Source organism: Phocoena sinus, chromosome 1 (assembly GCF_008692025.1).
Source record: "Phocoena sinus isolate mPhoSin1 chromosome 1, mPhoSin1.pri, whole genome shotgun sequence".
Lineage (NCBI taxonomy): Eukaryota > Metazoa > Chordata > Mammalia > Artiodactyla > Phocoenidae > Phocoena > Phocoena sinus.
In genome coordinates this window covers 1,139,334-1,166,545 of record NC_045763.1, presented here as the reverse complement: position 1 = coordinate 1,166,545, position 27,212 = coordinate 1,139,334, and the positions used below count along the sequence as shown (strand labels likewise).

The 27,212-nt window shown below is 64.2% G+C and overlaps 1 protein-coding gene across 1 annotated transcript in view; it reads right to left on the bottom strand.

The window, feature by feature from the left end:
- The window catches only part of SKI (SKI proto-oncogene), a 64,711-nt gene that overhangs the window by 4,652 nt on the left and 32,847 nt on the right, over nt 1-27,212 (bottom strand). Inside the window, exons 4-6 of the mRNA XM_032651038.1 lie at nt 1,040-1,159; nt 843-958; nt 96-358 (exon numbers count right to left, since the gene is read on the bottom strand). Of these exons, the coding sequence (XP_032506929.1) occupies nt 96-358; nt 843-958; nt 1,040-1,159 (499 nt within the window). The remainder of the gene's footprint in view (nt 1-95; nt 359-842; nt 959-1,039; nt 1,160-27,212) is intronic.

The window sequence follows — 27,212 nt, the reverse complement described above, 5'->3', positions numbered from 1 at the left end:
AGGCAGGCGGCGGGGGCGCGGGTCAGCGGGGGCCGCTCCCGGAAGAACGGGCGGGCGCCCCCGCCGCCCCGGGGCAGGTTTGCGGCCGCACTCACACTCCTCTCTTCCCTCCACCTCCACCTCGGCCTCCGAGTCCTTCTCCTCCTCGGGGGCAGGCCCGGGTGCCGGCGTCTCCGGGGCTCCAGGGGTGTCCACTGTCAGCTTCCGCTTCCGAGGCTGGATGCAGCTGGTGACGGGCTCGGGGGCCCGGGAGACGACCGTGGCGCAGGGCGGGCTGCTCGCCACCTTGTGCTGGGCTGGCGGTGCTAGGGCCACGTTGGGGGCCACGCCCGTCTCAAAACTCTTGTAGGAGTAAAAGCTGCAGGGGTGTGGCGGGCATCGGGGCCTCGGCATCTGCCCCCTGCGGCCCCTCACCCCGCCCCTGTGCCCCTGCACGTCTCCGCACCCCCGCTGCACACCACCCCCCATCGCGGCCCCGGCTCCCATGGACCGTGCGAGGGAGCGGACGCTACAGCCCGGGGCCCCGGGGGAGCTGCAGCACGGCGACCAGCCACCATACGTGGGACAGGCCACACCCAACGCAGAGGGCGCGGCCAACTCCAGACGCCACGGAAAATCCTAGTGTCCGCCCCACCCTCCCCCATGCCATCAAAGAACCAGCACTTCTACAGCTGCCTCGACGGGGGGGCTGGGGATCTGACACACAGCCTCCAGACCATGTGCCCGTCGAGCTCAGTGGCGATTAAAGCGGGAACCTGCTTCCCCGACTGGCTCGGGGCCTCACAGCAGGGTCAGGCTGAGCTGGGACGCAGACATGCCCATCAGAACTGGCGGGTACTCACCTGTCTCGAATCAGGGCTGGGAGGTGTGGGGAGAGCTCTTTGTCACTCGCAGAAACCGCAGGGGACCAGGGTCGGAAGGCAGAGAGGCGCTGGCGAGGGTGGATGCAGCCCAGGCTCTGTCGGGAGAGAGGCGCCGTCAGAGGCTGGGCCCCAGGCCGCCCCGCGCGCCCGCCCCGCACGCCCGGGCCACACGGCACCTTGCTGGAGGAGCCGGCCAGAGTCCGCAGCCAGCCAGACTGCTTGTCCTTCTCGGAGGGTGTGGGGTGCTGGGAGGGGGCATCGTCTGCTTTTCTTACGGAGGCCGGGGGCTCGGAGACCTGTGAGCAACACAGAAGTTCCCGTTGGCAGGTTGCGAGGGGTCCCCCAGGGCCCAGCCTCAGACGTAGCTGAGCACGAGGCGTGTCCAGGGACGCGTACACCCTGCCCGACTCATCAGCAGTGCTGCACACACGCCCACCGGGCACTGGTGCAAGACAGCAGGAGGGACCCCTGCCCCTACCCTCAGGCCACCGCCGGTCTGGAAGAGGCGGCCCGGCAGGCAGGCTCGCTGGCCGAGTATAGGGCCCTGTCGGCGCCACGCAGAGCTTTCCAGGGGCGCCACGCAGCGCCCCCAGAGTTCTGGACTTCGCCACGTGGGGCCTGGGGCAGCTGCACGCTAGGCTGGCAGGGCAGCCCTGGGCCGTGCCCCCCCCCCCCCCCCCCACCGCCTGAAGGAACATCCCCAAAATGAACTGTGCTCAGCTTGGCAAGGAAGCCCCCTCGACTTTCCCAAGTCTTGCTGTCAGGGAAGGAAGCTTGGGACAGCGACCCCGGGCCCAGCAGCCGAGCGTTGTGTCTGCTGGACGCTGTGGCCCAAGTGGCCTCCTGGGCTGGTGTCAAACTTCCCCCCAGTCTGCTGGCACCAGAGTCCTGAGGACACAGGGTCCCTCCGCAAGAAAACAGAACAGTCTTTGGGAGGACGGACTGTGCCTCCTCCCCCACCCCGCCCCGGCCGGAGCCTGGGCGTATCCGGGAGGCCACTGAGGGCGAGGGGCTGGGGGACAGTGCCCATCACCCCCAGGCCTGACCTCAAGAGGGGTGGGGTGGATGGGGGGGAGGAGCTCCTTCTGCCCCAGGGGGCACTTGGAGAAAATACTGAACCCCAGAACTGACCCGAGGGTCAGCAGAGCCATCACCACAGAACTCAAGAGACAGGGGGCCAGGCTGGGCCAGGCCCCCCAGGGTGAAGGAGCCAGCACGCGTGGGTGTGTGCGCAGGGGGCCGCCCCCGACCCCGCAGCCAGGGAGCCAGGCTCCCTAACTCTGCTCCAAGCAACGTGTAGCCCTCGGGCCCCAGACCTGTGGGTCGGTCCCCGCACAGGGCAGCTGTCCCAACCAACAGCCTGCCCACCCAGCCCCAGGAGACAGTTCGGGGGTCCCACAGACAGCGGGGACCGTCTGCTCAGACCTGAAAACACTCAGGAAAGAGAGACCCACTTGGTGCTGCTTTTCAGGGGAAAGGAGTCGTGGTGATGCCTAGACCGGGCGACACCCACAAGGGTGGAGTTTCCTGTCTGAGCCCAGTTCTCAAGGGAGAGAAGCCACAGCGGCCCCGCCGGCTCCTCCGATTCCGAGAAACCTCAGGGAGCCTCGTGGCGGGTGTCAGATGAGCCGCGCGGCAGGGGCGGCTTCCCACTTGGGAGAAGGGCCGGAGCCTCCTGCCCCCGCCTCACCCCGAGCCCTGGTCCACCCGGGACGCAGGGAGGCAACTCGGGAAGCCGAGCAGCCCCTGAGACTCCGGACCCTGGTGCGCCTTCCGTGAAGCGCAGCCGACCGGTTACGAAAACGAGGAAGCAGCGGAAGAGGGGCTTGTGGACCGAGGCTGGGCGGGCGCGGGGCTGCCAGGGCCCCGAGGGAGTGCGGCCTCCTCAAAGCCCTGGGAAGGACGGGCCGGCGACAGCAGACAGTCGGGGGCAGAGCTGTGCGCGGCCATGGCCGCATGTCCCCCGGTGCGAGGAGGTGAGCCTGTGGCCTCCGGCTCCTGACCCCGCTGGGCGCCTCGAAGCCCAGGACGCTCCCCGGCAGCGGGGCTGGGAGCCCATGGCCACTTCCCCACACGCGAGGGCCCGGGTGGGAGCACGTGCCCCGTGCGCATGCCCCAGTGCGGGAGGTGGGGGTGCTGCCTGACGGAGAAGGCTGTAGGGACAGCGCCAAGACGCGGGTCCCAGGAGACACCCCACCACCACAGGGTGTCGCCACCCAGGACTGCTCAGCGGCCATGCGTGTCCGTCACCAAGGAGGACAGGACACGCATCTGCCCGTAGGGCGCTCCCTACTGTGGGGTCTGTGTGTCACCCAGGGACCTGTGTACGTCTGCAAGGATTTGGGGGTACAATTTGGGAGTGCTGCCACTCCTGTGACTTTCATGTCCGGCCAGGCCAGGAGTGTCAGCCAAGTCAGAGGCACCAAACCGCGGGGCCCGCTGGATATGGGTGGAGTGGAGTCTGGACGGCTGCGGGGACTGCGGCCACCGCCAAAGACCAGTGCAACAGCAGCAGGCAGACCGGGCCGGGGGGGCTTCCAGCGTCCCCCACCTCGTGCTCCCAAGGGCCATACTTAGTGCCTGAGCCCCAAAGGCCCTGCAGGCCAGCCCAGCAGTCAAACCTGGGGGGCTCCTCCCTGCAGGCAGCAGGCCCTGGACCCACTGAGGAGCAGCCTACACCCTGTGCTAAGGCCCAGAGGTGGGGAAGGGGCGGAAGGAGGGCTTTGGGCCATCGAAGACGAAGCTCACCCTGGGTTTCTGAGTCCCCACCCCCAGTGCTGCACTGAGAGCCCCAGGGTCTGGCAGCACGAGGGCCTGGACGCTGCGCCCTGGCCTGCACATCTGGGGACCTCAGGAGCCCCCGGATGCTGGCAGTCCCCACCCCATGGGCCTGCCCTGCCGCGCCGCGCTCTGTTTCTTATGCCCTACACTTTGGACATCTTAAAACAGAAAGCGACAACGTACGTGCGGGAGGAAAGAAAGGAGAAAGAACGTTCCAGATGCAGCTCGTGGCACCGGGCTGAGGCCTGAGCGCACGGCGTGACGTCCGCACACACAGAGCACTGGGGCATACCACCCTCCACGTTCCCAGCTCTGGGGCGACCCTAGCAGTACAGAAGGGCGGATCCCACTAACCGCAATGCAGAGCCGGGGGCCAGCAGGGCACAGAGCCGCTCAGCGCTAACCTGCACGGAACACAGCAAGAGAAGCCCAGCGGCAAGGGCGGGACCAGCCCCAAAGGGCCCGGGGCTCAGACAGGAAGGCTCAGACTCAGGCCTCGAACACAGACACACAGGCAGGGCTGAGGGAGATGCCGCTTGAACACGGCGCAGCGGGGCTGCCCGGGCTGGGCCCAGCACGGAGCACGTGGGGGTGCGTGACCCCCAGGCGGCTGCCCGGCTGGGGCAAGCGGCCACTCAGTCACCTCCCTGCTCAGGCCCACAACCGCATCCGTGAGCCCCTGTGGGATGTGCAGGTGACAGGGCTCCACCCGCCCAGACGGGCGCCGCGCTGCCCTGAGATCCGCCACCTGCATGGAGGCAGGCGTATGTCCGGGGCGCCCCGGGTCGTCAGGATGAGGGGCCTCCCTGCACCCCCAGGGGCACACGCACCTGCTCAGGGCCGTGCACATGCGAAGCTCAGCTGTGCAGGCCGCGCACTGGCAGCCAGAGGAGAGCGGTAACCACCCCCCTCCCCGGGCTGGATCGGTCTGTTTTCTCGCAGCACAGAGGCGTCCCCTCTGGCCTCGGGCCTAAGGCCAGGATGCCCGCTGCCCTGGGCGCTCTGCAGGGCTGAGGGCGGCTGGTCCCCACACGCCCTCTGGTCCAACAGCACTAGACAATGTGGCTGCGGGGCCAGGTGGGCGCGTCCACCCAGTGAGACCTGCGCCGCTGGCCAAGGAGCACGGCCTGGACGGAAGACCTGCCCCACGGAGGAAACGACACTTGGCTCCCCCAACTCTTTGCTGGGGGCGGGAGTTCTGCCACCTCGGGGACCAGGCCCAGATGAGGGTCCGGCCAGGCACTGTGCTCGGCCAGGAGGCGACACGCACTGTCCAGCCGCCAGACCCTGGTCGTCAACTTGTTAGAAGGACATCAGCCTCGGTGTCACCCCCTGCCCCCCGGAGCCCGGGTTGACCCAGCCCAGCCAGCAGATACAGGAAGAGTGCCAGCCTCTCCCCGGAGGCAGCGAGCAGCCTCCACAGATCAACACGAGGGGCCACGTCCCCACCTCTCGGCTGTGAGCGCACACCTTCCAGGTGAGCGGAAAGCCCCACGGGAAGCTCGCACAGAGCTGGGGGTGTCCTCCAGAGGCACGTGCCCTGCTGTGCAACACACCTGCCTGCACCCCCTATATCATCCCCTCCCCACCCACCCCCCCTCCACCTCTTCACCAGGCGGCGGCGAGTGTGCTGGGAGAGCAGCCAGCCTCAGAGCCGGCCTGCAGGCAGCGGGCTCACAGTCCGACAGATTCTGCACCAAAGGCCCGGGCAGGCTGTGCTAGGGGCCGCGAGAGCGCCTCACCCACCGTCCAAGGCGGCTCTCACTTCAGGGAAGGGCTTTGGGAAGCGCCGGGAGGACCGGGTGGGCGTGGGGAGAGTGACTGCTGCCGGGTCCGTGCAGAAGGCAGAGGCGGAGGGGCGAGACCACTGGCCGCCAACCTGCAACACCAACTGCTCCAGGAAGCTGTGACGATGGTCCACAGCCCGCGGCACCTCCCCCCAGGCCAGTGCGGGGGGGGGGGGGGGGGGGGTGGGTGGGGGGGGGGTGGGCAGGATCACCCGAACGCCCAGGAGACTGAGATCAACCGAGATCGGAGAGAGCCGCCGCGGCAAGGCCCCGCCCACGGGCCACCGGTCAGGACGAAGGCGGGCCGAGCGCAGCCCGGCCTCGGCGTCAGGGGCTGCTGGACCTGCGCTGCCACCGTTATGAGCTCATTTTCCACACGGCTGGAAAGGGGGTCCTTGAAAGGACACAAGCCAAACCTCCCCCCTGCTCCTCACGTCCTCACCGGGCTCTCGGGGTGAGGGCGGCCAGGGGAGGGCCCTCCCGGCTCCCTAAGGCCGAGTGTTTCTGTGCAGCTCCCCTACGATAAACTGCTTCCTCAAACCATCTCAGAGAAAACCTGAAGGTGAAGCGTCTGGAGGAACCATGAGGGCTTCAATGGTGTGAGCCCCACCCCCAGTGAGCGGCTTAGATGATACCAAAGCACAAGGAACCAAAGATGAAATAGCAGAGGGGGAACTGGGCAGCATCAGAACATCTGTGCTTCAAAGGACGCCATCGAGAGGGCGAGAAGACAGCACACACGGCGGAAAAAAACCTCTGCAATCACCTGATGAGGGACCTGGATCCAGAACACATGAGAACGGAAACTCGAGACAAAAACAACCATCTCAAGGGCGAAGGCCTTGGACAGGCATTGCTCCAAAGGTGGCACACACACAGCCAGCAAGCGCAAGCACGTGAAGACATGCTCAGTGTCACTGACCATCAGGGAAACGCACCTCACACCCATCAGGACGGCTACGATCACAACCAGAAAGCAAGTGTCGGTGAGGATTCAGGGAAATCGGGAGCCTGCGCGCCGCTGGCAGGGATGTGACCCGGGGCAGCTGCCAGGAAAGCTGGTGTAGAACCACCCCGTGACCCCCAGTAAATACCCGAGAGGACTAGAAAGAGGGACTCACACCTGGTACCAGAATCTAGACCAAGTGCACGGGAATATCTGTCACCTCGTACGCCTGCAGGTGAACCTACAACCATCTCAAAAAAAAAGCAGAATTTAAAAAAACACCATGAGGTGCCCCTTCACACTCACTAGGACGGCTGTAATTGTTGAAAGGATGGACGCTACAAAGCGTCGGTGAGAGGGGGCTTCCCTGGTGGCGCAGTGGTCGGGAGTCCGCCTGCCGATGCAGGGGACGCGGGTTCGTGCCCCGGTCCGGGAAGAACCCACATGCCGCAGGGCGGCTGGGCCCGTGAGCCGTGGCCGCTGAGCCTGCGCGTCCGGAGCCTGTGCTCCGCAGCGGGAGAGGCCACAACAGTGAGAGGCCCGCGTACCGCAAAAAAAAAAAAAAAGAAAAAAAAAACAAAGCGACGGTGAGGATGTGGAGAAACCAGAACACTGTGCGCTGCTGGTGGAGGAACAGAGCTACCGTCGCCGTGGAACAGTCTACAGAACTGCCGTACAGTCCAGCAACTCCACTCCTGGGCCTGTACTCAAGATTACTGAAAACACACCCGCAAAAACATCAGACACGAGTATTCACAGCAGCATTATTCGTAATAGCCAAAGAGCGGAAACATCCCAAATGTCCGTCAGTGGGTGAATGAAAAAACAAAACGTGGTCCCGTCCATCCACACACCGGTATCGCTCGGCCTTGACGAGGAGTGAGGCACAGACACGCGACACGGTGGAGCCGCGAGGACACAGCGCCCGGTGAGAGGAGCAGACGTGAGAGGCCACATGGTCCCATTCCCGTGAAACGTCCAGAACGGGAAATTCCGCAGACAGGAAGTGCATCGGTGGGTGCTGGGTGATGGGGGGCCCACAGGGCACGGGTTTCTTTCAGGGTGATGGAAACGTCCTAAAATTAGACAACGGTGATGGGTGGCATATACCAAAACTCACTGGATCATACTCTTAGAAAGGGTGCATTTTCTGGCATGCGAATTACATCTCAACAAAGCTATTACTAAAAATATCTATTAGAAAAATAAGAGGAACTGTTGGTTGAAAAACCCAACCACTGAGGATTGAGGGTTCCTGACTGAGGAGCCCGGGGAGCCGCTCAAGGTCCATGGCACCGAGACGGCGTCAGGGGTCAGACAAGGTCCCGGTGGGGCTGGCATCCACTGGGCACCTGGCCGGGCAGCCAGGGCATGTCCAGGGTGACAACGTGGCCCTGGCCAGGGTCCCATGGCGGGTGGGTGAGGGGCTGCACACAAATGCAGAGGCTCGACACGGAGGGCGGCCCCGAGGTCCTGAGGCCCACCCCGGCCCCCGCCTCCCAAACCCTGTGGCCTGGCGTCCTGGCAGTGGGCGCCCCGGAAGCCCCGCCCCGGCTGGCTCTCTCAAGCCTGGTGCCACTTCACAGGTAGGGTCAGAGGGCGCTGCTCAGGCCACCACCTCACACAGCAGGGGGCAGGAGAACCTTCAGCGCGCTGGCCGGCATCCACCCGCTCCCCCCACCAGCACCCGCCCTCTGGCCCTCCCCGCTCTGTGCCCCGACCCTCAGCAGCTGAAGACCTAGGTCCCCTGCCAAGACATGGGCATGCAGGCACGCCCGGGGTCGGCAGCCAGGGGCAGCACCCTCTGGGGGATCAACTCGGCATCACCTGTGGCCCCATCACCATCTTACGAGCCACTCGGAAGGCAAAGCAGTCCCCCCACCCCGGCCCCCAACCTCAGGGACCTTCCACCCGCAAGAACGAGCCTGCACCCCCCCAGACTGAGGTCTCAGAAAAGCGGTGAGAGACGTTCTTACAAATGCACAAATCGGCAAAAACGTGTCTAAGGGAGCATTTTTTAAAAGTTACAGACGGCATATGAAAACCACGTTTAAAAAAAACAACATAGCAATCTTATAAAGAAAAGAAAAGAAAAAGTCTAGGAATCTTAATACAACACATCTATTTTTAACTGAGTCTTAACACGGAATTCCACTCCTAACTGATATTTCTGAATTAGAAAGTCACTGCTGGTCTGGAGTTGAGGCAGGACTGAGGGTCTGTCACCCGGATTCTAGGTGAGGAGCAAGAAACACACTGGAAGCATTCCTGAGATTTCCAAGCCCCAGGACAGGACCCAAGGCGATTTGTCCCCCAGAGCAGGGACAGGTGAGTGTAAATGACCGCAGCCCGGCGGGGGCTCGAGGCGGGGGTCCCGGGGAGAGCACAAGCGTGGGGGCAGGGGCGGGGGGCAGGCGGCCAGCGGCCGGCCAGGGAGCCTGGGGTCTCTCCGTGACATTCAGAGAGTCCCACGGTCCAGCTGCTCATTCTGCAATTTTCCTGTCATTTAGCCGATCAGCAGAAAAACAGCCAGGACCACAGAGATGACAAGTTCCTGCTGGGCAGCATGGGGCCTTCAAAGCAACCCATCCCCACTTCTCTGAACCCCGGTGGGGGTGGAGCTGTCACAGCCGTCAGGCTGGGATTCCCGGAGATCGGCGGGGGCAGCAGCCTCCAGCCCCGCTTCTCAGCCCCGGAACCCCGGTCCACACACTCTGACACCGGAGAAGACAAGCGAGCATCCCCGCGGCAGTGTGGAGCTGAGCCCAGGAGGACACGCCCACGTCACGTGCTGGCCCAGGAGGCCCACCACGAGCAACAAGGGCCTGGGGCCCCCGCCCACCATGCAGGGGAAAGTCCCTCAAGAACCCATAGCCATGGACCTGCACGGACCCCTAAGAGGGGCAGACGCCCACAGACCCTACACGTGAGGAGCACAGGGTGGGAACACCCAAAGAGACGAAGCGGGAGCGGAGCAGACACAGAGAGAAGCTGTGCATGTGGGCGGGCATCAGCGCGGGCAGGCACATGGCACCCCGCAGACCGACACCCCCCCCCCCCCCGGCTCTGCTGGACTCTCCCGCCCAGGGTGAGCCTGTTGCCCACAGGGACCGCAGCAGCTCGAGGGGCGGGGAGTCAGCCCCGCTCCTGCAGCCACGTGGACCCACCGCCAAGACCGGGCGGGGCCAGCCCTGCTGGGCCCCTGAACCTTTGCCCGGGGTGGGCGCAGCAGGGAATCGCAGGCTCCTTCCTGCAGGGATGCCCGCCTCGCCTCAGAGGGAGGCCGCAGAGGAGAGAGTGTGGCTCCCCGAGGCGATGGCGCGGCTCCGGGCCACCGCATCCCACCTAGGCTTTGTGACAGAGTCCTGCCAACACCACCCACGTCTCCTACAGCGTAGCTCTCAGCCCCCACGCTTGGGACCACTACCTCTAAATCAGCCCAAAGGCTACGTCATGGATGGTCCTGCAGATTTTACAGTTCTAGAAACTGCAGAGCTATTTTTGTAAGTACCATTAATATTTTCCACGTGATAATTCATGTTTCATATTACGCTTAAATTAACCTATTTTCTGATTACTCTGGTACAGAGGAAGCAGATTAAATTTGCAAGACAACCCCAAACCCCAAAATGAAGTGAGAATAGCAGTTTTACAGATTTGCTTTGATTTTTTTTAAACTTAAATGGGTCACCTTTTCTGTTATTTCCACACCGTCGATGAGAATAAGTTAAGACTTTTCTAAGGAAACAGTCACTGCCCCTCCCCCGGGAACCAGACCTCAGCGGCTCTCGATGGAGGGGTCCGCATTCCCTCCGCAAGGAGGGACCTTTGGCCTGGCTCCCAGAGGGAGGTCCTCCCACCCACCCCCCACCAACCCCCCTGTGGAGGAGAATGCAGGGAGGGGACGGGAGGGGCTGGGCGGGGCTCTGGGAAGGGGTGTCCCTGAAGACCCTGGACATCAGCCCCGACACGGGGAGGCCTCCGGTGGCCCTATAGTCCTCGCCACGTCACGGACCCACCACCAGCCCTGCTGCACAAGGCCTCCCACACTCCTGCAAAACCTCCCTTTTAGCATCAGAAAATCAGGGGAAGTCCCCCGCTGGACCAGGCAGGGTGGAACGGAACCTTTTCTTTTCCTTAGCGGTCACTGGAAAGTAACTGTTAAAAGGACTTTACAAAAAAAAACCCCAGACACCAGAACCCCGAGAACAATGAAGCTGTTCTGGGGCTCATTCTACTCTTAGGACAATGTCCTTGAGGGGTGGTGAGGGACACCATCTTTCCCAGCGCCCTGACCGGCTGGCGGGGTGTGGGGGGGCACAGTGGTCGCCAGGCCTCTGGCCCCTGGGCAGAGAGGGAGGAGGGCCAACAGGCCTCTCCGTCCAGAACAAGAGAGAAAGCCAGCAGGCAACACAGGGCACTGGGGCCGCCCTTCTGGAGGACCAGCCTGAGGGGAAGAGGACAGTTTACGAGGCAGCGGCAGGGGCGGGGCTGGACACCACCGTGCCCCACGCGGCCCTCACCCCACCAAGGCCCCTCGGGAAGGTCGGCCTTACCCTTGACCCCCAACAAGCCTCTGACACAGGAACCACCAGGACGCATGGGCGCTATCCCCAGACAAGGGCCCCGACGGAGCAGCGGGCACACGGGCCGGGCAGCAGCTCTGCCGGGTCACCAGCCTCCCCCCCGCCCCATGTCCGTGCCCAGATGCCAGCCTGTCCCCGGCCCCTCTGCTCACACCCAGAGCTGCCGCCAGGGGTTCCGTGGGCGTCTCCCTCGCCGCCCCTGGGGACACAGCCCCCATGCCTTGCGGGCCCCAGGCCCCCTCCACTGGCCTCCTCCTCCGAGCTGCACGCCATGCCGGGTGGGGGCCAGGGCCACCCTCTGCTGCTTAAACCTCCAGGGCACCCGCCCACACGCCTCCGGACCCACAGCTGACACCTGCCGTGCTCGGACCAGGACAAGATCGGGGCACACGCGAGTGGACGGGCGTGTAGGGGCGTGTAGCCTGCACACACGCATAACACGGCACTCTCGTGTGTGATCTTTCACCTGCTCCAGGTGAGAGCCTCAGAGAGAAGCCCGGGCCCGGGGCAGCCGGGAGTCAGCGGGGACCCGGCAGGCCTTTCACTGAGCAGAGCCCTAAACCTGGCAGGCTGGTGGGGTAGCTCCCGGGTGGCCCTGGGACAGGCCCTGGGGAGAGAGCCCCCAGCCCCGCCTGGTCCCATCAGTCAGGGCACCGATGCGGACGCTGGCCGGGGGCGCTGAGCCAGGATCAGAGGCTGCCGGGACACAGCAGCCTCCCGCGTCCTTCCAGTGAAGGGCCTTCCGCTCCTCCAAACGCCAGCGTGACGCCGGCCGAGGGTCTCCCGAGGCCTCGGGACCCTAGGCCTCGACTGCGAGCAGAGGGGGCGGCAGATGGTGGAGCACCCGGGGGCCCAGGGCAGCTGAGGCCTCGGGCTGCTCAGCGTCCCACCCTGGAGGACACACTACCGGAGGCCGAAGCGGGAACGCGTCCCCAGACTCCCGCCGTCTCCCGCTCCGCCATCTCGCCTGCCCCCCACTCCCGCGGGAGGAGCCGCCGGGCCTGGGGCTGGGAGCCCGAGACCCCAGGTCTCTGTGCACAGAAAGCCTGCTTGCCATGCGCCAGGCCCTGCCGCGAGCTACGCATCACAGCTCGCCCGAGCGGGAGCCTCGGGAGGGTGGGTGCGTGAGCCAGGACGGAAGGAGGACCGGGAACCTGGGGGCCGGGGTCCTGGAGGAGGTGACACAGGTGCTGCGGGCTGGTCAGTTCTGTGGAGGGACTTGAAGGCCCAGGAGCCCCATGCCCAGAAGAAAGGCCCAGGAGCTCCATGCCCAGAAGAAAGGCCCGGATCCCGGCCACCATCAGCATCCCGAGGGCACTGCCATGACACCCACGGGGTCAACCACACCCCAGCCTCAGGGTTGACTTCACTGACACACAGACACGACGCCAGTAAAGAGGCCCAGCCCCAGGCGAGGGCACGTGATGGACCCCCGAGCGCCCCCAATCCGTGCATCCTGAGAGGCAGGAGGGAATCGGTGTTGCTCGCAGCACTCCGCCTACCAGACCCAAATTCCAGTGCTGACCGTGCAGGATGGGGGGGCTTCCAAAGAGGCAGCCGGGGGGGGGGGGGGGGGGGAGAGACGAGGACTCTCTGCTCTCAAACGACCCCTCCCCCTGGCTGGCACCCAGCTCCCTGGGCCCCGGGAGGCCCTCGGAGGACTAGGTCCACCGCCCACACGCCCCATCCCACTTGGGAGGAGCCCTGTGCTCAGTCCACGGGAGCAGACCCTCCCAGCAGCCCGCCTCGCAGGGGGCCACAGAGCCTGAACCATCCTCGGGGGTAGAGGAGGCCACTCACGACGTTCTTGGGGTCCAAACTGCCCATGTCGGGAGCTCCCCGTTTCTCTCCACATCAGGATTTTTCCTGTCCAGGGAACACTGTCCCCGTCTTCAGAATCTAAGTAAAAACATCCCCAAGATGTACCCACCCAAAGGGGACAGGCGGCCAATCTCTGCACAGCATGGGGGTCTCCCGGCCCTCCAAAGCCTGACACCAACTCCCACACACCCCCGGGGGCAGGAGGAGGGCCGGGAAGGGGGTCCTAGGAGGCCCCTCCCACGAGGGCTTTTTAACCTGAAGGTAAGACGCCAGGGCTGGCTTTGCAGGCACACGACCGCACACTGGGGTCAATGCTCTACTGGGGTCACCTCTTCACCTTTGATCAAATGTTATTTTGTAAATGAAATCCAATGGGACAGGGGTGTGTGCAGAGCCAGAGAGATGGCGTGTGACCCCAACGGGCCAGGGCTTCCCTTCAGAGGGGGCCATCCGCCTCCCACCCCAGCCCAGGAGGCCGTCCTGGCCTCTCGGTACCCACGCTAGAGTCAGAGACGCGGCCAGAACGGGAGCTGGGGACCCGGGTTCTCGTCCGTCCCACCTTCCACACCTCAGAGGGAGGCAGAGGCAGCTGGGGGTGGGGGGCAGCGCCGTCAGCCAGACAAGGACGAAACACACACGCAGGCTGCAGCGACCCTGCACACACCTCAGACGCTCTCATCTTTGCATTTAAAAGTGGCATCACACGACGGGAGGAGGAACAGTAAAACTCAGGGTGATAGCTTAAATTTTTAATTTTTCCTTTATCCGAAATGGCATTAAATAACAATAACCCCCCACACACACTGCGACAAGTTGAGAGACCTCAAAAGAGAGATGAGGTGTAGGCATTTCAGGCCCTTTCCTCCTGCTTCCCAGACAAAAGCCGGGTTACGAAGCCAGCCCAGACCCTCAACGCGCTCGGTCACCGTGGACCCGCAAGGTGCCCAGCTGCACAGGCTCAGCAGCGGCCACTCGCCGTCCTTGGGGACGCAAAGGGCTGCCCACAGAAGCCGACCCTGCGGTCCGGTGTCACCCACGTGGAGCCCCAGGGCGCGTGCGAGCGCCACCCGGAGCTGAGCCTCGGCTCACGCCGGAGCGAAGGAACTTGGAAACCACTCTCGAACCTGTTAAGGATAAGATCCTCCAAAAGACGACTTTTAAGCCCATTTGTCAACACCTCCCAAGTGCACACAGAGCTGGTGATGGCGGGGAAGATAGAAATTCACTGGGGAGGCTGCTGTGAGCTGCTGCCCAGCTCCCTACAGCTCCGCGAAAACCACCATGCATCTGAACCAGAGCTCAAGGCAGCACACAGGCTGCCCACTGGGGTCCAAACACACTTCAAAGCCAAAGGGTTTTCTGTGCTCCCAATTCTAATTACAGAAAAAGGTCACTTCTTTTTATCGTTGGGGGTGCATCCGTCCAGGAAGCACACACGTGGGCCCCAAACTCCCCTGTCCACACCAGTCACTGACGGGAATGTGACGGGGATGGAGCCGCAGGACCGTGCGTGGAGCGCCCACCCCACCCTCCAGCCTCGGGGGCCACAGCAGAACCCCGGGTGGGTGCGGCCCAGTGGGCAGGTGACCCAGAGGAGGGTGGCTGAAAGCCCATCTGCTCCCACCTCTCCTCCTCCAGGTGCAGGTCTCCTGGGGGGGAAGGGAAGGGAGCCCGACCCAGGGCGCTCTCGCAGTGGCACTGGCATCGGCTCCCAGGTCAGCTGGAGACCTTGGGTTCCCCAGGAGGGGCTCTCAGGAGGGGCGCAGCAGCAGGGGGAGGCAGCCTGGCCCCTCACCCAGACCTGCAAGCAGCCCCGAGAGAAATCAGGGTGACCAGGGGCCAAAAGGAGGCTGCGGCGAGCCAGGCGTGGGCGGCAGGGCCAGCGGGCGGCGCAGGCCGAAGGCAAGACACACCGGACCTGGCCACCGCCGTGGCACCGCTGGGCCAGACCCCGTGCAGCCTCCTCCGCCAGCAGGCGGGGTCCCAGGGGAGCTGCCCTCCACTCCTCAGCAACCTAAAGATCCCCCCCCAGGCAGGTCCCCCTCCCCCAGGCACTGCACGTGCCGACAGCCGACAAGGCCCAGCCCCGCTCTTGCAGGCGCCCCGGCCTCAGCGGGCAGCTGGAGGGACGGCACTTTCGCCTGCTTCCCCGCCAGGAAGTAGCCCCGGCCGGCCCCGCCCACGCCGCCGGTCTGTTCGGCTTCCTCAGCGCCTGCACCTCCTCCCTCCCCTTCCCCTCCCCCTCCCGGCAGCCGCCCTGCTTGTTTTCTCTCCATAGAAACCGACACAACACTGAGCCCAGCGCTTGAGCCGGCGCGGGTGGACGTTGGCGCTGCCCGGCCGCGGGGATACTCAGAGCTGGCGCGTTGGCCGCCTCTGCTTCCAGGCTGAGGCACCGAGGCCGGCAAGGGGCCAGCGAAGTCACCGCTGGTGTATCCCTGGTGAGTCCCCAAGCCCAGGCTGAAAGACAGCTGCTCGTGGGTCCCAAAGACATGACCCTGGAGACACAGAGCCGAGAGTCCACGGGCCTGTCGCCAGCACTGACCAGGGCACAAGAAGGCAGGGCCACCAGAGTGGGTCCCTAGTAAAATGAAGAACACATGGCATGAAGCTCACCGCGTCACTTTCACACTTGGATGAGGGTCTCCAAGGGGGCCCAGCCCCTCCCGTCTGAGGTTCATCCCTGCCAGTGGGGTGGGCTGGGGTGGGGAGGGGGACAAGGGTGACCAGCACCGGGGAGGAGGCTATGTGGGCCACACTGGGCCCAGGAGAGCCAGGACGCGGGCAAAAGGGGCCTGAGCGGGGGACGCGGCTGAAGAATCCACACCTGTTTTTCATCTGAAAAATGGGGCGACACAGGCTCTGCTACCTCAGAGCAGAGAACATGGCGTTTCTCGAATGTCTAGCCCTAACACGTCTCGCCTACAGCAGGAACCACGCCGGTCACATGACAGCCCCGTAGCTGCAGAATCCCCACCACTGGTGAGCCGGGCAACGGGCCCTGAGACCCCTGAAGCTCCCCTCCTGCGGAGCATCCCAGGACACCCCCCCATCAAGAGGCAGGTGGGGGCAGGGCCTGGCAGGGGCAGGAGGCCAGGGGCCCAGGCACCAAGGCTCTCCCAGTGCTGCCAGGCCAGAGTCTGGGTGACATGGCTGCACCAGGGGACCCGCCCGGCCCAGGACCTGACCCCACCCCCGCCCCCGCCCATACCAGCCCTGCATCGTCCCCTCGCTGACAGACGCCCCCGGGCCCCCTTCTCTCACTGCACAAAGCCAAGGACCCCACAGGGAAGGGAAGGGTGTCCCAGCAGCCCTGGGGGGGGGGGGGGAGCAGAGACAGGGGCTTCCTGTGCCTTCTCCTTTGGGGGAGGGGCAGCAGCCCTTCTCAGGCCCTGCCATCAAGGGCGGAGGGCTGGGGCCACCATTAGAATCAGCGGCCGGCCCCTCGCCCCAGGTCTGGGCCTGCTCTGCCCACTGTGGCCAAGGCCACAGCAGGGACCGGAGCCCACGGCCCACCCCGAGCTCTCTCTGACCCTCACTGACCCTAAGACCCGAGTTCACATGATCTACTAGGAAGACTGGGGTCTCCGGTTTCATTTTTTTAATACCCACACTATAGCCTGTGTTCGCTGCTGTTTTCTAGGCCAGGTGTACATTCTTAAAAGGTGCACGTGTGAAGTGTCAGGTGACACAGCCTCCTCTCTGCAGGCCAGGAGACTGGGTGCCATGTTGGGGCTGTTCAGGGGTTCAATCACATGCGGTTACAGCAGGCCGGGCTCTGGCAGTGACATCGGGAACACCGGGCCCTCCCTCTGCAATGGTGACCCAGGCGGCCTCCTGGAGAAGGGGCCGCCGTCTGCCCACACAGGAACGGGTTCCACCCCAATGGCTAACGTGTCTCCTAAATGCTAATGACATAGATGGCGGGAGAGGAGGTGTCACCACTGAATCTGCTTTTTGAAAGATCCCACTTGAAACAACTAAAGGAGAAACACCTCACTTCCCTCAAGGAGCCCGCCGACCACCGGCCTCGGTCTCCCCCTGGCAGGGTGCGCACATGGGGCCAGAGTGAGGCAGACAGCGCCCCTCTATCTGCAGGGCTGGGGCGTGGGGTGGCCTTGGCCGGGGACAGCTTTCCACGCCCGTGACCCTCCCGCAGCCCCCTGCACTTGCAGCTGGAGCAGTCCTTAGAGGGAAGGAAGCATTTCCTGTGCCCCCCACCCCCGCCAATTTCCCGACATTCTTGGCAAGCCCAGAGGAGAGGAGGCGACAAGGACGGGAACGGGGCTTGGAAGTGGTGGGGCGGGAGGACGCGGCGCCCGGAGAAGGCCGGCGGGCAGGAAGGGGCTCTCCAACGGGGCATCCCCCGTGGGGTGTCCGCCAGGCCTGCAGCACCCACAGAGACGCGGGGGGCCAGGGACCCGGGCCTTCAGGACACGGAGATGCCCGGCGGCTGGGAGTTGGGGTGACTGTCCAGTCCTTGGCCACTAAGCCCCAGAAGTGCTCTTCGGCCCCACCTGGCATTCAGCGCCCCCGCTGGACTGGGAGGGAAAGCCTTGCACTGCTCACCGGTGCAGCCTGGGGCCTCCAGACACCAGGCCCATGACAACCGGGCCAGAAACACCCGCGCTGCGTGCGGGCCCAGAGCGACCGGAGCCCAGGAGCCCAGAGGCCCAGGAGCCCAGGAGACCAGGAGACCAGGAGCCCAGGAGCCCAGAGCGACCGGAGCCCAGGAGCCCAGGAGCCCAGGAGCCCAGGAGACGGGGCGGCTGTTTCTCCCACAGGCTGTGGAAACGCCCTCCCCGCACGCCCAGCAGGACCGGAGGTCAGAGTCTAAGGCTGCAGTCAAGGGCTAAGGGAGGGACCCGGATGGTGGAGCGGTGCCCCCGGGGCCAAGTCACAAGGACCAGGGTGGGGTCACCCTGGGGTCCACACATGCCATGCAGCCCTGTGGGTGCACGGAAGCCCGGGGGATCCACGGCCGTCCCAAGGCCCTGGGTGTCTCGGGGACACAAGGTGTCAGAGCTTCCTGGGGGTTGAGGCGATGGCTGGGATGGAGACCCTGGGCCCGCAGCCCCGACGCATGCTGGGAGCTCTGGAGTCTGGCCAGCACCGGCCCTCCAGCAGGTGGTCTCTTCCTCCTGCAGGGTTAGGGACGCTTCTGGCCGTAACAAGGAAGCCCGGACGCTCAGGGTCCCCATCCAAGGCCAGGACTGATCTCCACAGACGCCCTGGGGCTCAGTGGCGCTCCTGGCCTTCCGCCCAGCCCTGGCAGCAGGCACAGGAAAGGGCAAAGCCCTGCAGGTCCGCGTGGGACCCGGCTGCGCACCTATCAGAAATGAGAACGCCACGGTGGTGGCTGACAGCCCGGGCTTCAGGGCCGCGTGCCCGCTAACCGTGCACAGCCCCGACAGACACCCCATCGGTGACTGGGAGGCTTTCCCTCCCAGTCCAGCGGGGCCTCGGAGCAGCCCCATCTCCCCGCAACATTCCAGGACCCACGGAGAGGCCTCTGTCTTCAGAACAGGAAGGTCAGGCCCCTGCTCTAAGGGGCTGAGGGAGAGGGACACGTGAGGACCACGTGATTCTGCCTGGGGAGTGAGTGACCAGGTGGGGACTTCTCCACTGGGAGTCGCCTTCAAAGCAAGTTTAGGAATCTGCATGTTGCAAGAATGGCCCCAGAAAAGCCGCTCGTCTGGCCCCAGGGCCCATCTCAGCTGCTGCCCCGCACGGCCTCCCAGCAAGGACAGAGGAGGTGAGGCTGGGGCCAGGCCTGAGCCCACGTGGCCAGACCTGCAGCCAGCACGCCCCGCTCAGCTGAAAGGACTCTCTGCCACGACGCGAGGCCCCGTGACTCCATCCAGCCCAGGGTGCCGGCCTCTCCTGTGCGTGGACATGAAGGCTCGGCCTGAGCAGCCACTTTGGGCCGGGAGGCAGCAAGCAAGAGTGACTCAGAGAGCCAGCGAGGACGGGGCTCCCGCCTCCAGGCTGCAGTCGCCACGGCGGGCGTGTGCACTGTGTGTCCTCTGCACGCGTGGCCAGGCCCCACCCCGGCTGGGGGCGACCACGAAGCAGGGCTGCCGTCAAGGGTGGAGCGAGCCCTTGCTGACATGCACCCAGAAAGCGAAAGGTCACAAGCCTCAAGTTTTGTTTGGAAGGTTTACAGTAAACAGCACAAGCTCTCTGTCAATCACCAAACCAAAGCCTGAGTTCTTCTTGACCTCACTTCCTCAGACAAGTCATCTAATCAGAAAATCTAGCTGACACTACCTTTAAAGTAGTCTTTCTTTTTAAACAGAACAAGCGTCCTGCGGTCAGCCAGAGACCCTTCCCCCAGAGCCAGGCTTGACAGCTGTGGACACCCACTTCCTCGCCCCCCGGGTGGAGCCCGGCTGCGTCAACAGCCCCACACCCGCCCTCGCCGGGGAGCAGCCGGAGGCCATGACACGCACACAACACTCACTGCAAACGCACACGTGGACACAGGGGCCCAAGAACCCCCCCCCCCCCACATTTTGGAACAAAAGGCAAACACCTCAAAGGCTAGGGGTCCTGCATACATCAGGACCGAGGTACTGGGGAGGCTTTTCACCTTTCCCAGGGAGAATCCACAGCGCTAACGAGGGAGCGTCACAGCAGAGCGGCCAATCCTCCGACAGGCAAGGCTGTAGTAGCATCGAGGTGGGGGCACAACCCCAGGGGTGGGCCAGGGGGACCCCGGGAGGCCCAGGGACGCTGAGGGCCCACCCTTCATGCCCAGTGGGGGGAGCAGCAGAGCCAGGCAGGCCGACCTCCGCCCGGGGGCCCAGCGCCCAGGCAGCTCCTTTCACCGCAGGGCCTCACCCTTCTTTTGGAGACAAATACCGGGCACCAGGAAAACAGTTTCTGAGCGTAGAAAGTGACCTGAGAGCTTGAAGAATGGGTCCTGCTGCCCCTGCGGGTGTGCCCTGCCCACCGTCCCCAGAGAGGCAGGTGCCGGGTCAGGACCACCTCCCTCCAGGATGCTGGGCGGCGTGGACTGGAACCTGGAACCGGGCCGGCTGCGGGCACAGCGGGCGAAGGAGGCTTGAGCCGCAGCAAAGCCGACACCAGTTCTTCCACACACAGCAAGCTCTAGCCCGGACGGTAAAGGCCAGAGAGCAAAGGCACGCGTGACCCCAGCGTCTCCGCAGCAGAGAAAAGGCCCCAGTCCCCCACCCCTGGGCAGAAAGGGCTGAGATTGTGCTCGCGGCTCTCCCACAGGGCCAGATCCCTCTAGAGGCCCCTCCTCAGCTTCCGGCAAACATTTAAGGATGCGGTAGAGTGCTCGTGGAAAAACCAAAGCCCCGGTGAGTGGGAGGCCCCGGGTGGGAGGAACCTTGAAGGACCAGTGGGCAAAGGACAGCAAAGCACAGACACGACCGTGGCGCCTGTCCCCGGAAGAGCAGAGAGGCCGCAGACGCCGCCCCGTGCTGGCCACAGGGAGCGACGACAGATGATGGGGGGGGTGCGCGTCCGCGGTCCCTGTCACCGCTGCTGTCCTCCCGGGACCAGCACGGGGCTGGCACAGCGTCCACCTCGCCGTCCCTCATGCCCCAGGCCCCAACCTGACTCCCGCTTCTAGAAACAGCGCGGGGACGCACGTGGCCAGGGTGTGGACGCGGAGCCCCAGGCAGGCCTGAGCGTGTGGAGGGTGCCGTCCACCGAAGCGCGGGGAAGACACACAGGATTCACAGCACAAGTGCTCTGGAAAGTCACAGAAGGAACCAGAACAGACGTGTGAGGGAGGTTTCCCCAAATACGTGAGCCCTTCCAGCCTGTGAACCACTCACCTACTCCCAGTGACACAGAAAATGGAAGGACAGAGCTGGGAGCCGGGCGGGGCAGTGGGAGGGGAGGAGGGGAGAAGGCCCCGCGCCACGCCCATCTCCATGGCCACCTGCCCCTGCAGCTCCAGCTCCTGCAGCCCTGTCGTTGGAGCCTGAGTAGCCTGGCACACTCTGGGCCACCGGCCGCAGGCACGGGCAGCGGCAACATAACCCGTGTTTCCCTGGACCTAAGAGCTGGGCTCCTGCCACCTGCCGCCCCTGGGAAGGAGCACATCTGAGGCCGGCTACAAGCAGAGCACCTCAGAGCCTCGAGAGGGACGGCTTTGTTTAAAAAGGTACCAGGGTCACCCTGGGAGCAGAAACACCTCACCTTCTCCAGGGTCCAGAGAAGCAGGGCCGGTGCGGGCCAGAGGAGGTGGGGGGAAAATGAGGTCCCAACACTGCGGACAGACACAAGCCAGGGCAGCGACAGGGAGACTTGGGTTTGGGGCAACACAGACGACATCAAGGACGATGTGGACGAGACGGCAGCGCCGAAGGGTCAGCAAACAGGAACACCGACTCGTCGACCCCCGTCATTGCCAGGAAAGTCCCGAAGGCCCTCCCCACGCCGGGCCGGCCGCCAACAGGGGGCTCCTGGTGCGGCCTCCCACCAGGGCTTCCCACCTCACTTTGCTTTAGCAGGTGGTGTCGTCCCAACCAGTCCTGGTTTCCCTTTTTGTCCTAAACCGAGACGTGTGTGTGTGTGTGTGTGTGTGTGTGTGTGTGCGCGCGCGCGCGCGCGCGCGCGCTTTAACACCATTTTTCAGCTACTGAAACATGTCACCTCAGGGCTGCAATTCAGACCTTTCAGCCTGTTTCATCCCCTGAAAGGCCGTGTCAAGCCCCAGCCCTGCCCGTCTGTGCGGAGGGCGAGGGGTCGTGAGAACACACGACGTGGCGTAAAGATCAGGGCAGTGACCTTTCGACCCGGCCTCTCTGCAGGGCCCAGGCCTGCCACGCCAGTGAGGGGCCGGGGGCGGGGCGTCTCTCCCCAGGCCCCTCGGCCAGGCTGGCCCTGCACCTGCCCACAGGGGCCAGTGCCCCCTGGGGAAAAAGAAACGAGCAAAGAGGGCTGATACATCCTCCCCGTCCTGAGGATGCTGCCTGTTTTGGGGACCAGGTCCCCTTTCCAAGAAGCCGCTTCTGTCAACTGGGTAACTCTTCCCGGGCATCGTCCTCTCAGGCCATCTGCACAAAGGTCATCAGCACCTCCTGGCCTTCAGCAGTGGCCCGGATGGGAGGAGGGGGCACCCCAGGGGCCCCCCAAGTCCCCGTGAGTCGGGCAGCCACACAGGAGACCCTCAGGGACAAGGGCCAAATCTCAGCCCTGGAGGTCCTGCAGGGGCGGAGAGGGGTCCGGGTGCTGGCAGGCCCAGACGGACAAAGGCTTCCGTGGGGCGGGAGCAGCTCGGCATAAAGGAGCGTTTGGGTCGGCGCAGGGCAGCATCGAGCCTTTGTGCCGAGGGTCCCGCTGCTGCAAGTCCCCGACTGGCCCTTCATCCCCGGTGGGAACTGGGCGACAGGACGCCGGACAGGGCCCTCCTAATTAAGCTCCAAAGGGACGAGCCGCACCGCCCCCGGCGTGGCCATCGGGCAGAGGCCACAGCACCTTCGGGGGCAGGTGCCCTCCACCTGGGGCTGCCGGGGCAGCCTGAGGGCCTGACCACAGGCGAGGGCGCATCCCGGGGTGCACATGCTCCCGCCACCCACGGTGAACCGTGCCAGTCCCTGGGATGCCACAGGCGGGACCGCGTCCGTCTGTCTGGAGCCCAGCCCCGCCCCGCGAGGAGCAGGCCGGTTTGCTGAACCCAGGGCCCTTTGCTGAATCCAGGGCCCGGGAGGAAAGCACGCAGTGGCTCCGCCCCACCCCCAGCTCCCTCTGGGGCTGGTGGCCTGAACTTTTCACCCTCGGCACAGACACCAGGAGAGGAGGGCGCAGGGGTGTCTGCCCGCAGGCGGGGGAGGGGAGGGCGGCCAACACCCTCCGCCCCCCTCCAGAAACGTGTATGGCCCCTTTTACAATGGCCAGATGGCGGCCCAGGGCCCGCAGGCCTCCTCACCCTCTGTGACCGCCTGACCTCTCGTAAACAGGGACAGAACTGGGACCTGCGGCCACACCCCCACACCCTGGAGGGGCCGGCGAAGGTCACCAGGGCTGCGTCCAGCCCCTGGCCTCGCTAGGTGAGCCAATGCCTACACCTCCCAGGCGCTCTTGTGTGAGAACCAAAGAGGACCCAACCCGCCGGTGGGGATGGGGCAGAAGCGGTGGAGGGATCGCGGCACAGGACACCGCAGGCGCTGCCCAGAACCCGCCCGACGGTGCAGGGCACGGCCACGACGGGCAGGGGACACGCGGGGATGGCTGAGGCTCTGGGCGCAGAGACCGACCCGCACGCCCCATCCCCCCCGACACGCGTCACGACGACAGGCCGGGAGAAGCAGGGACCTGCCGGCCACGGCCATCAACCAGGCTGCACCCGGGGCCAGGCTCCATCAGCAAGTGACCCCGGTCTCTCCTGGGGGTTGACAGCAGCGCATCGTCACACCCCGAGACCAGACGCTACCGAGCCTCGCCGTCCCTAAGGACCAGCCAGAGCCACCGCACGACGCAGCACACAGCCCGCCCACTGACCTCCCTCCAGGTCATCGCCTGTCCCCGTGAGGCCGGTCGTTCTAAACTGCCACGCCGGGCGTGATGAGCAGAGCCAGAGAAAGAAAGACCCGCTAGGACGCAGGCCCCGCGGCTCTGTGGCCTCCGAAGGACCTGCTGGCGGTGCCTCTCATGGGACGTGCTGCCCAGAGGTACGCGATGGACGTCACAGCAGGTCCCAGACAGGGCCGCGAGGAGTCAGGTGTGGGCTCTTCCAGAATCCCCAGCAGCATGGCCACACTGAGGGCCCAGCGTGGCAGGGACGCCTGAGCCAGAGCCCAGTGGGTCCCGAGTGGCGGGTGGACCCCCAGTACCACTGAACGTAGGCTGGCACCCCACAAGTGCCCGGGGACCCGACCAGGCGACCCGCAGCTTCCTCAGCAGGAGTGCCAGGCCTCACCACACCGTGTGCGCCCACTGCCCCTCAGCCCCTCTGCTCTGCAGCCCTCCAACAGCAAGTCAGGTCGGTCACCCCCTCGGCCAGGGAAAGGACTGTGCTCTAACGCCGGGCAGGGAAACTCTCCCGCACCGCCAGAAACCAAAGCAAATATGGTTCCGGACAGTCCTCTGGAGTGACTCAGAGGCCCGCGGTGACGACCGGGCGGGAGGACACCGGGCAGGGGTCTGGACCGGCCCTGCCTGCCTTCCCCGTCATCCAGCATTCACAGCCTCCTGGCCCGTCGCCGCCCTGTGGTCGGCTCGGCACCACCGGGGGGGCCAGACGAGGCCCTGTGCCCCGGATGCAACTTCCCAGGCGGCCGTGTGCCCCCAAGGGCCCCTCCCAACTCAGGAAGCAAAACGTCCCCCAGCAGCCAAGCCGTGGCCGGCACCTCCTCCGACCCACGTGCTGGCACTCCGCCCCGTGGCTCAGCCCACCGCAACCCCCGGCAGGAGCCCGGCCCCTCGCCCAACACCCGGGTGTGCTCACTCGAGGCTACGCCTGTCCAGAAGCTGGGACGGAGGAATCGGGGTGAGGGGCACACACGGGGGCATCTGCCGGCCGCCAGAAAGGCCCAGAACAACAGCAAAGACAACGTGGATCAGCTCCCCGGGGCTGAGGTCCTGCCACGCGACTAGTTCCCTGAGCTGGAGCCCTGCGTCCGGGAGGCCGCCAGTCCAGGGCTGGGGCCAGTCAGGCACCCCTGGGGCATGGGCTTCCAGGGTGAGTGACGCCCACCGAGGGGCTCCCTGCCCGGCGCCCAGGCCTGTCCCACGGCAGCCCTGTCCCCCTGACTCCAGGGCTCAGGCCACCCGGGCCACTCAGGAAGATCTCCGGCCACCCGGTGAAACCGTTCTGATGCAGCTCCGGGCAGACACCGGGGTGGCACTGCAACCTGTGACCAGGGACAATCTGGAAGTAGGAGGCCCACGGCCCCACCTGTGCCCTGGTGCCCAGGCTCACCGTGGCACAGACGTGCGCGCCCCTCCTGGGCGGGACCACAGCACAGCCCTCACCTGCTGGGCCCTGAGCTCCTCCCCACAGTGTCTAGGAGAATGCAGCCCCACCCTCGGCCTGGCCGAGCCCCAAAGCCACTGACCATACCTCCAGACCTAAAGGAAGGCTCCAGGCGGATGCGGTATTTAAGCGTGAGGACACGAGGGCGTACAGGCCACTGTCTCCGCTCTGCTACACCCCGACGGCATAACCGATGTGCCACCTCCTCACTCTGAAAGGCATCACACTGCCTGGAAATTTCTGAAAAGCAAAACACACAACTCTGTCCCCGCTCAACCCGAAGTGAGTGGCACCTGGTAACCCCCTTCCCCGACAGCCGAGTCCTCAACTCGGAGCACTGTCCGTTCTCGCAGGTGCCACGGAGAGCGCGTGGACACGAGCCCATTCTCGCAGGTGCCACGGAGAGCGTGTGGACACCAAGCCTGTCGCTAGACTGGTTAAGCGCTGGCTCGACGCAGCTGCTGCTCTGAATAGTCAGAATCACAGCACTTTGTTCATAATCAATCCTGACTAAAATTGAAAAGGCAGTGATGAAGATGTTAACACAAACGAGTTTAACGTAGCCAAGATTACTGCAAAAGGAAAACATATCTGCTCACGACGGACACGCCAGTCAGCACAACACAGAGGTGTTTCTGAAGCCTTCCACCTCGGGGTCTGACTCGCTCACCTTCCTTCCTAGGGCCGACAGCACCCCTGGGGTCTGCCACTCAAGTCTCAAGCTATTTTTGTTTTTCATGGGATTCCAGCAGCGCAGAGCACCCCCCACACGCCCCCGTGCAGAGAAGCCTCCCCAGATGTCTGCATCCCGCAAGATGACAGCAATTTTTTAACTTTTGATCTCGTTTTTCTAATGTTGTTTATGAAAAGAGTGCCTGATTAGACAAGCTGGAAGCCAATTTGGGGGCAGTAACCACACCGCGGGGAGAGGACCCGCCTGCAGCCCAGATGGCGTCACAGGGACCGATCACCCCCTCCCCCAGCCAGTTAAAACCCAGACAAGATCCAGGAGACGACCGCCCTCAAGGCACTGGACATACTGACCAAGGACAGTGACCCCCCCCCCCCCCACAGATGTGGAAGCTCTCGGCCACCCAGCTCACTGCCTTGAGCTCTCAGGTGGCAGCGCCCAGGGCACCCCGAGTTGAGGAGACAGAGCTGATGGTCCAGAGGGACCAGTGCGGCTGGAGTGCCCAGGACATATCCACAGGGTGTGGGCAGGGTGGGCAGAGCACGGGCTGGCACACGCGTGTGAGGACACTGCCAGAGGCCGGGAAAGACCCACCAAGAGGACTCAAGGGAATGGAGCGTGGGGCCCACACGGGGCTGGGAGCAGCCCCTGCTCCACCCAAGAGGCTGGAGTACCCGAGTCCTTGCAGTTCTGGCTACTCAGGACGGTTCTGCCACAGTGTGGGGGATAATTACCCCTACAAGGAGCATTCCTCCGAACCCACCCAAGAAATCGTAAAAGCAAGACCTGTGAGGATCAGACTGTCTGCAAGTAACTTAGCTGTGTCCCAGGACAAAGCTTGAGAAGATTTACAGGAATTCAGGACATTCAGCCTCAAAACGTCTACAGCCCAGGAAGCAGAAAAACACGACCACAATGCAGAGTCGCAAATCCACTGAAACGGACCAAAACCTGGAATTCACGTAGAACGTTAAAACCATTACTAAGGCCAGACTCTACGTGCTCAAGAAGTTAAACAGAGACACGGAAGGTCTGTGAAGTCAAACTTCCACAAGAGGAAGATGATGCTGGATGGGCTGGCAGAGCATATGTGCAGCACAGATGCTTGTGACAAACTGATCACAACGGAACAGAGAGAAAGAACCCAAGAGAAGGGGAAGAGCGTCTCGGGGGGGGGGGGGGGGGGGGGGGGGGGGGCGGACGGGCAACTTCAAACGGTGAATCAACAGGTAACTGGAGCTCCCGCACGAGGCACGGGGAGCAGAAAAAGTCTTCAGAACACCAGCCAAAAACTCTCCAAACTTGAAAAACACTATGAACTCCAAAAGCTCAATAAACCCCAAACACACGCAATCTAAAGAAAGCCACAGGGCTTCCCTGGTGGCACAGCAGTTAAGAATCCGCCTGCCAATGCAGGGGACACGGGTTCGAGCCCTGGTCCAGGAAGATCCCACATGCCGCGGAGCAACTAAATCCGTGCACCACAACTACTAAGCCTGCACTCCAGAGCCCACGAGCCACAACTACTGAATCTCACGTGCCTAGAGCCCGTGCTCTGCAGCAAGAGAAGCCACCGCAGTGAGAAGCCCGCGCACCGCAACGAAGAGTGGCGCCCACTCGCCCCAACTAGAGAAAGCCCACATGCAGCAACGAAGGCCCAACGCGGCCTAAAATAGATAAATAAAATAAAAATAAATAAATTTTAAAAAATAAAAATCAAGAAAGCTACAGGGACTTCCCTGGTGGCGCAGTGGATAAGACTCCACACTCCCAATACAGGG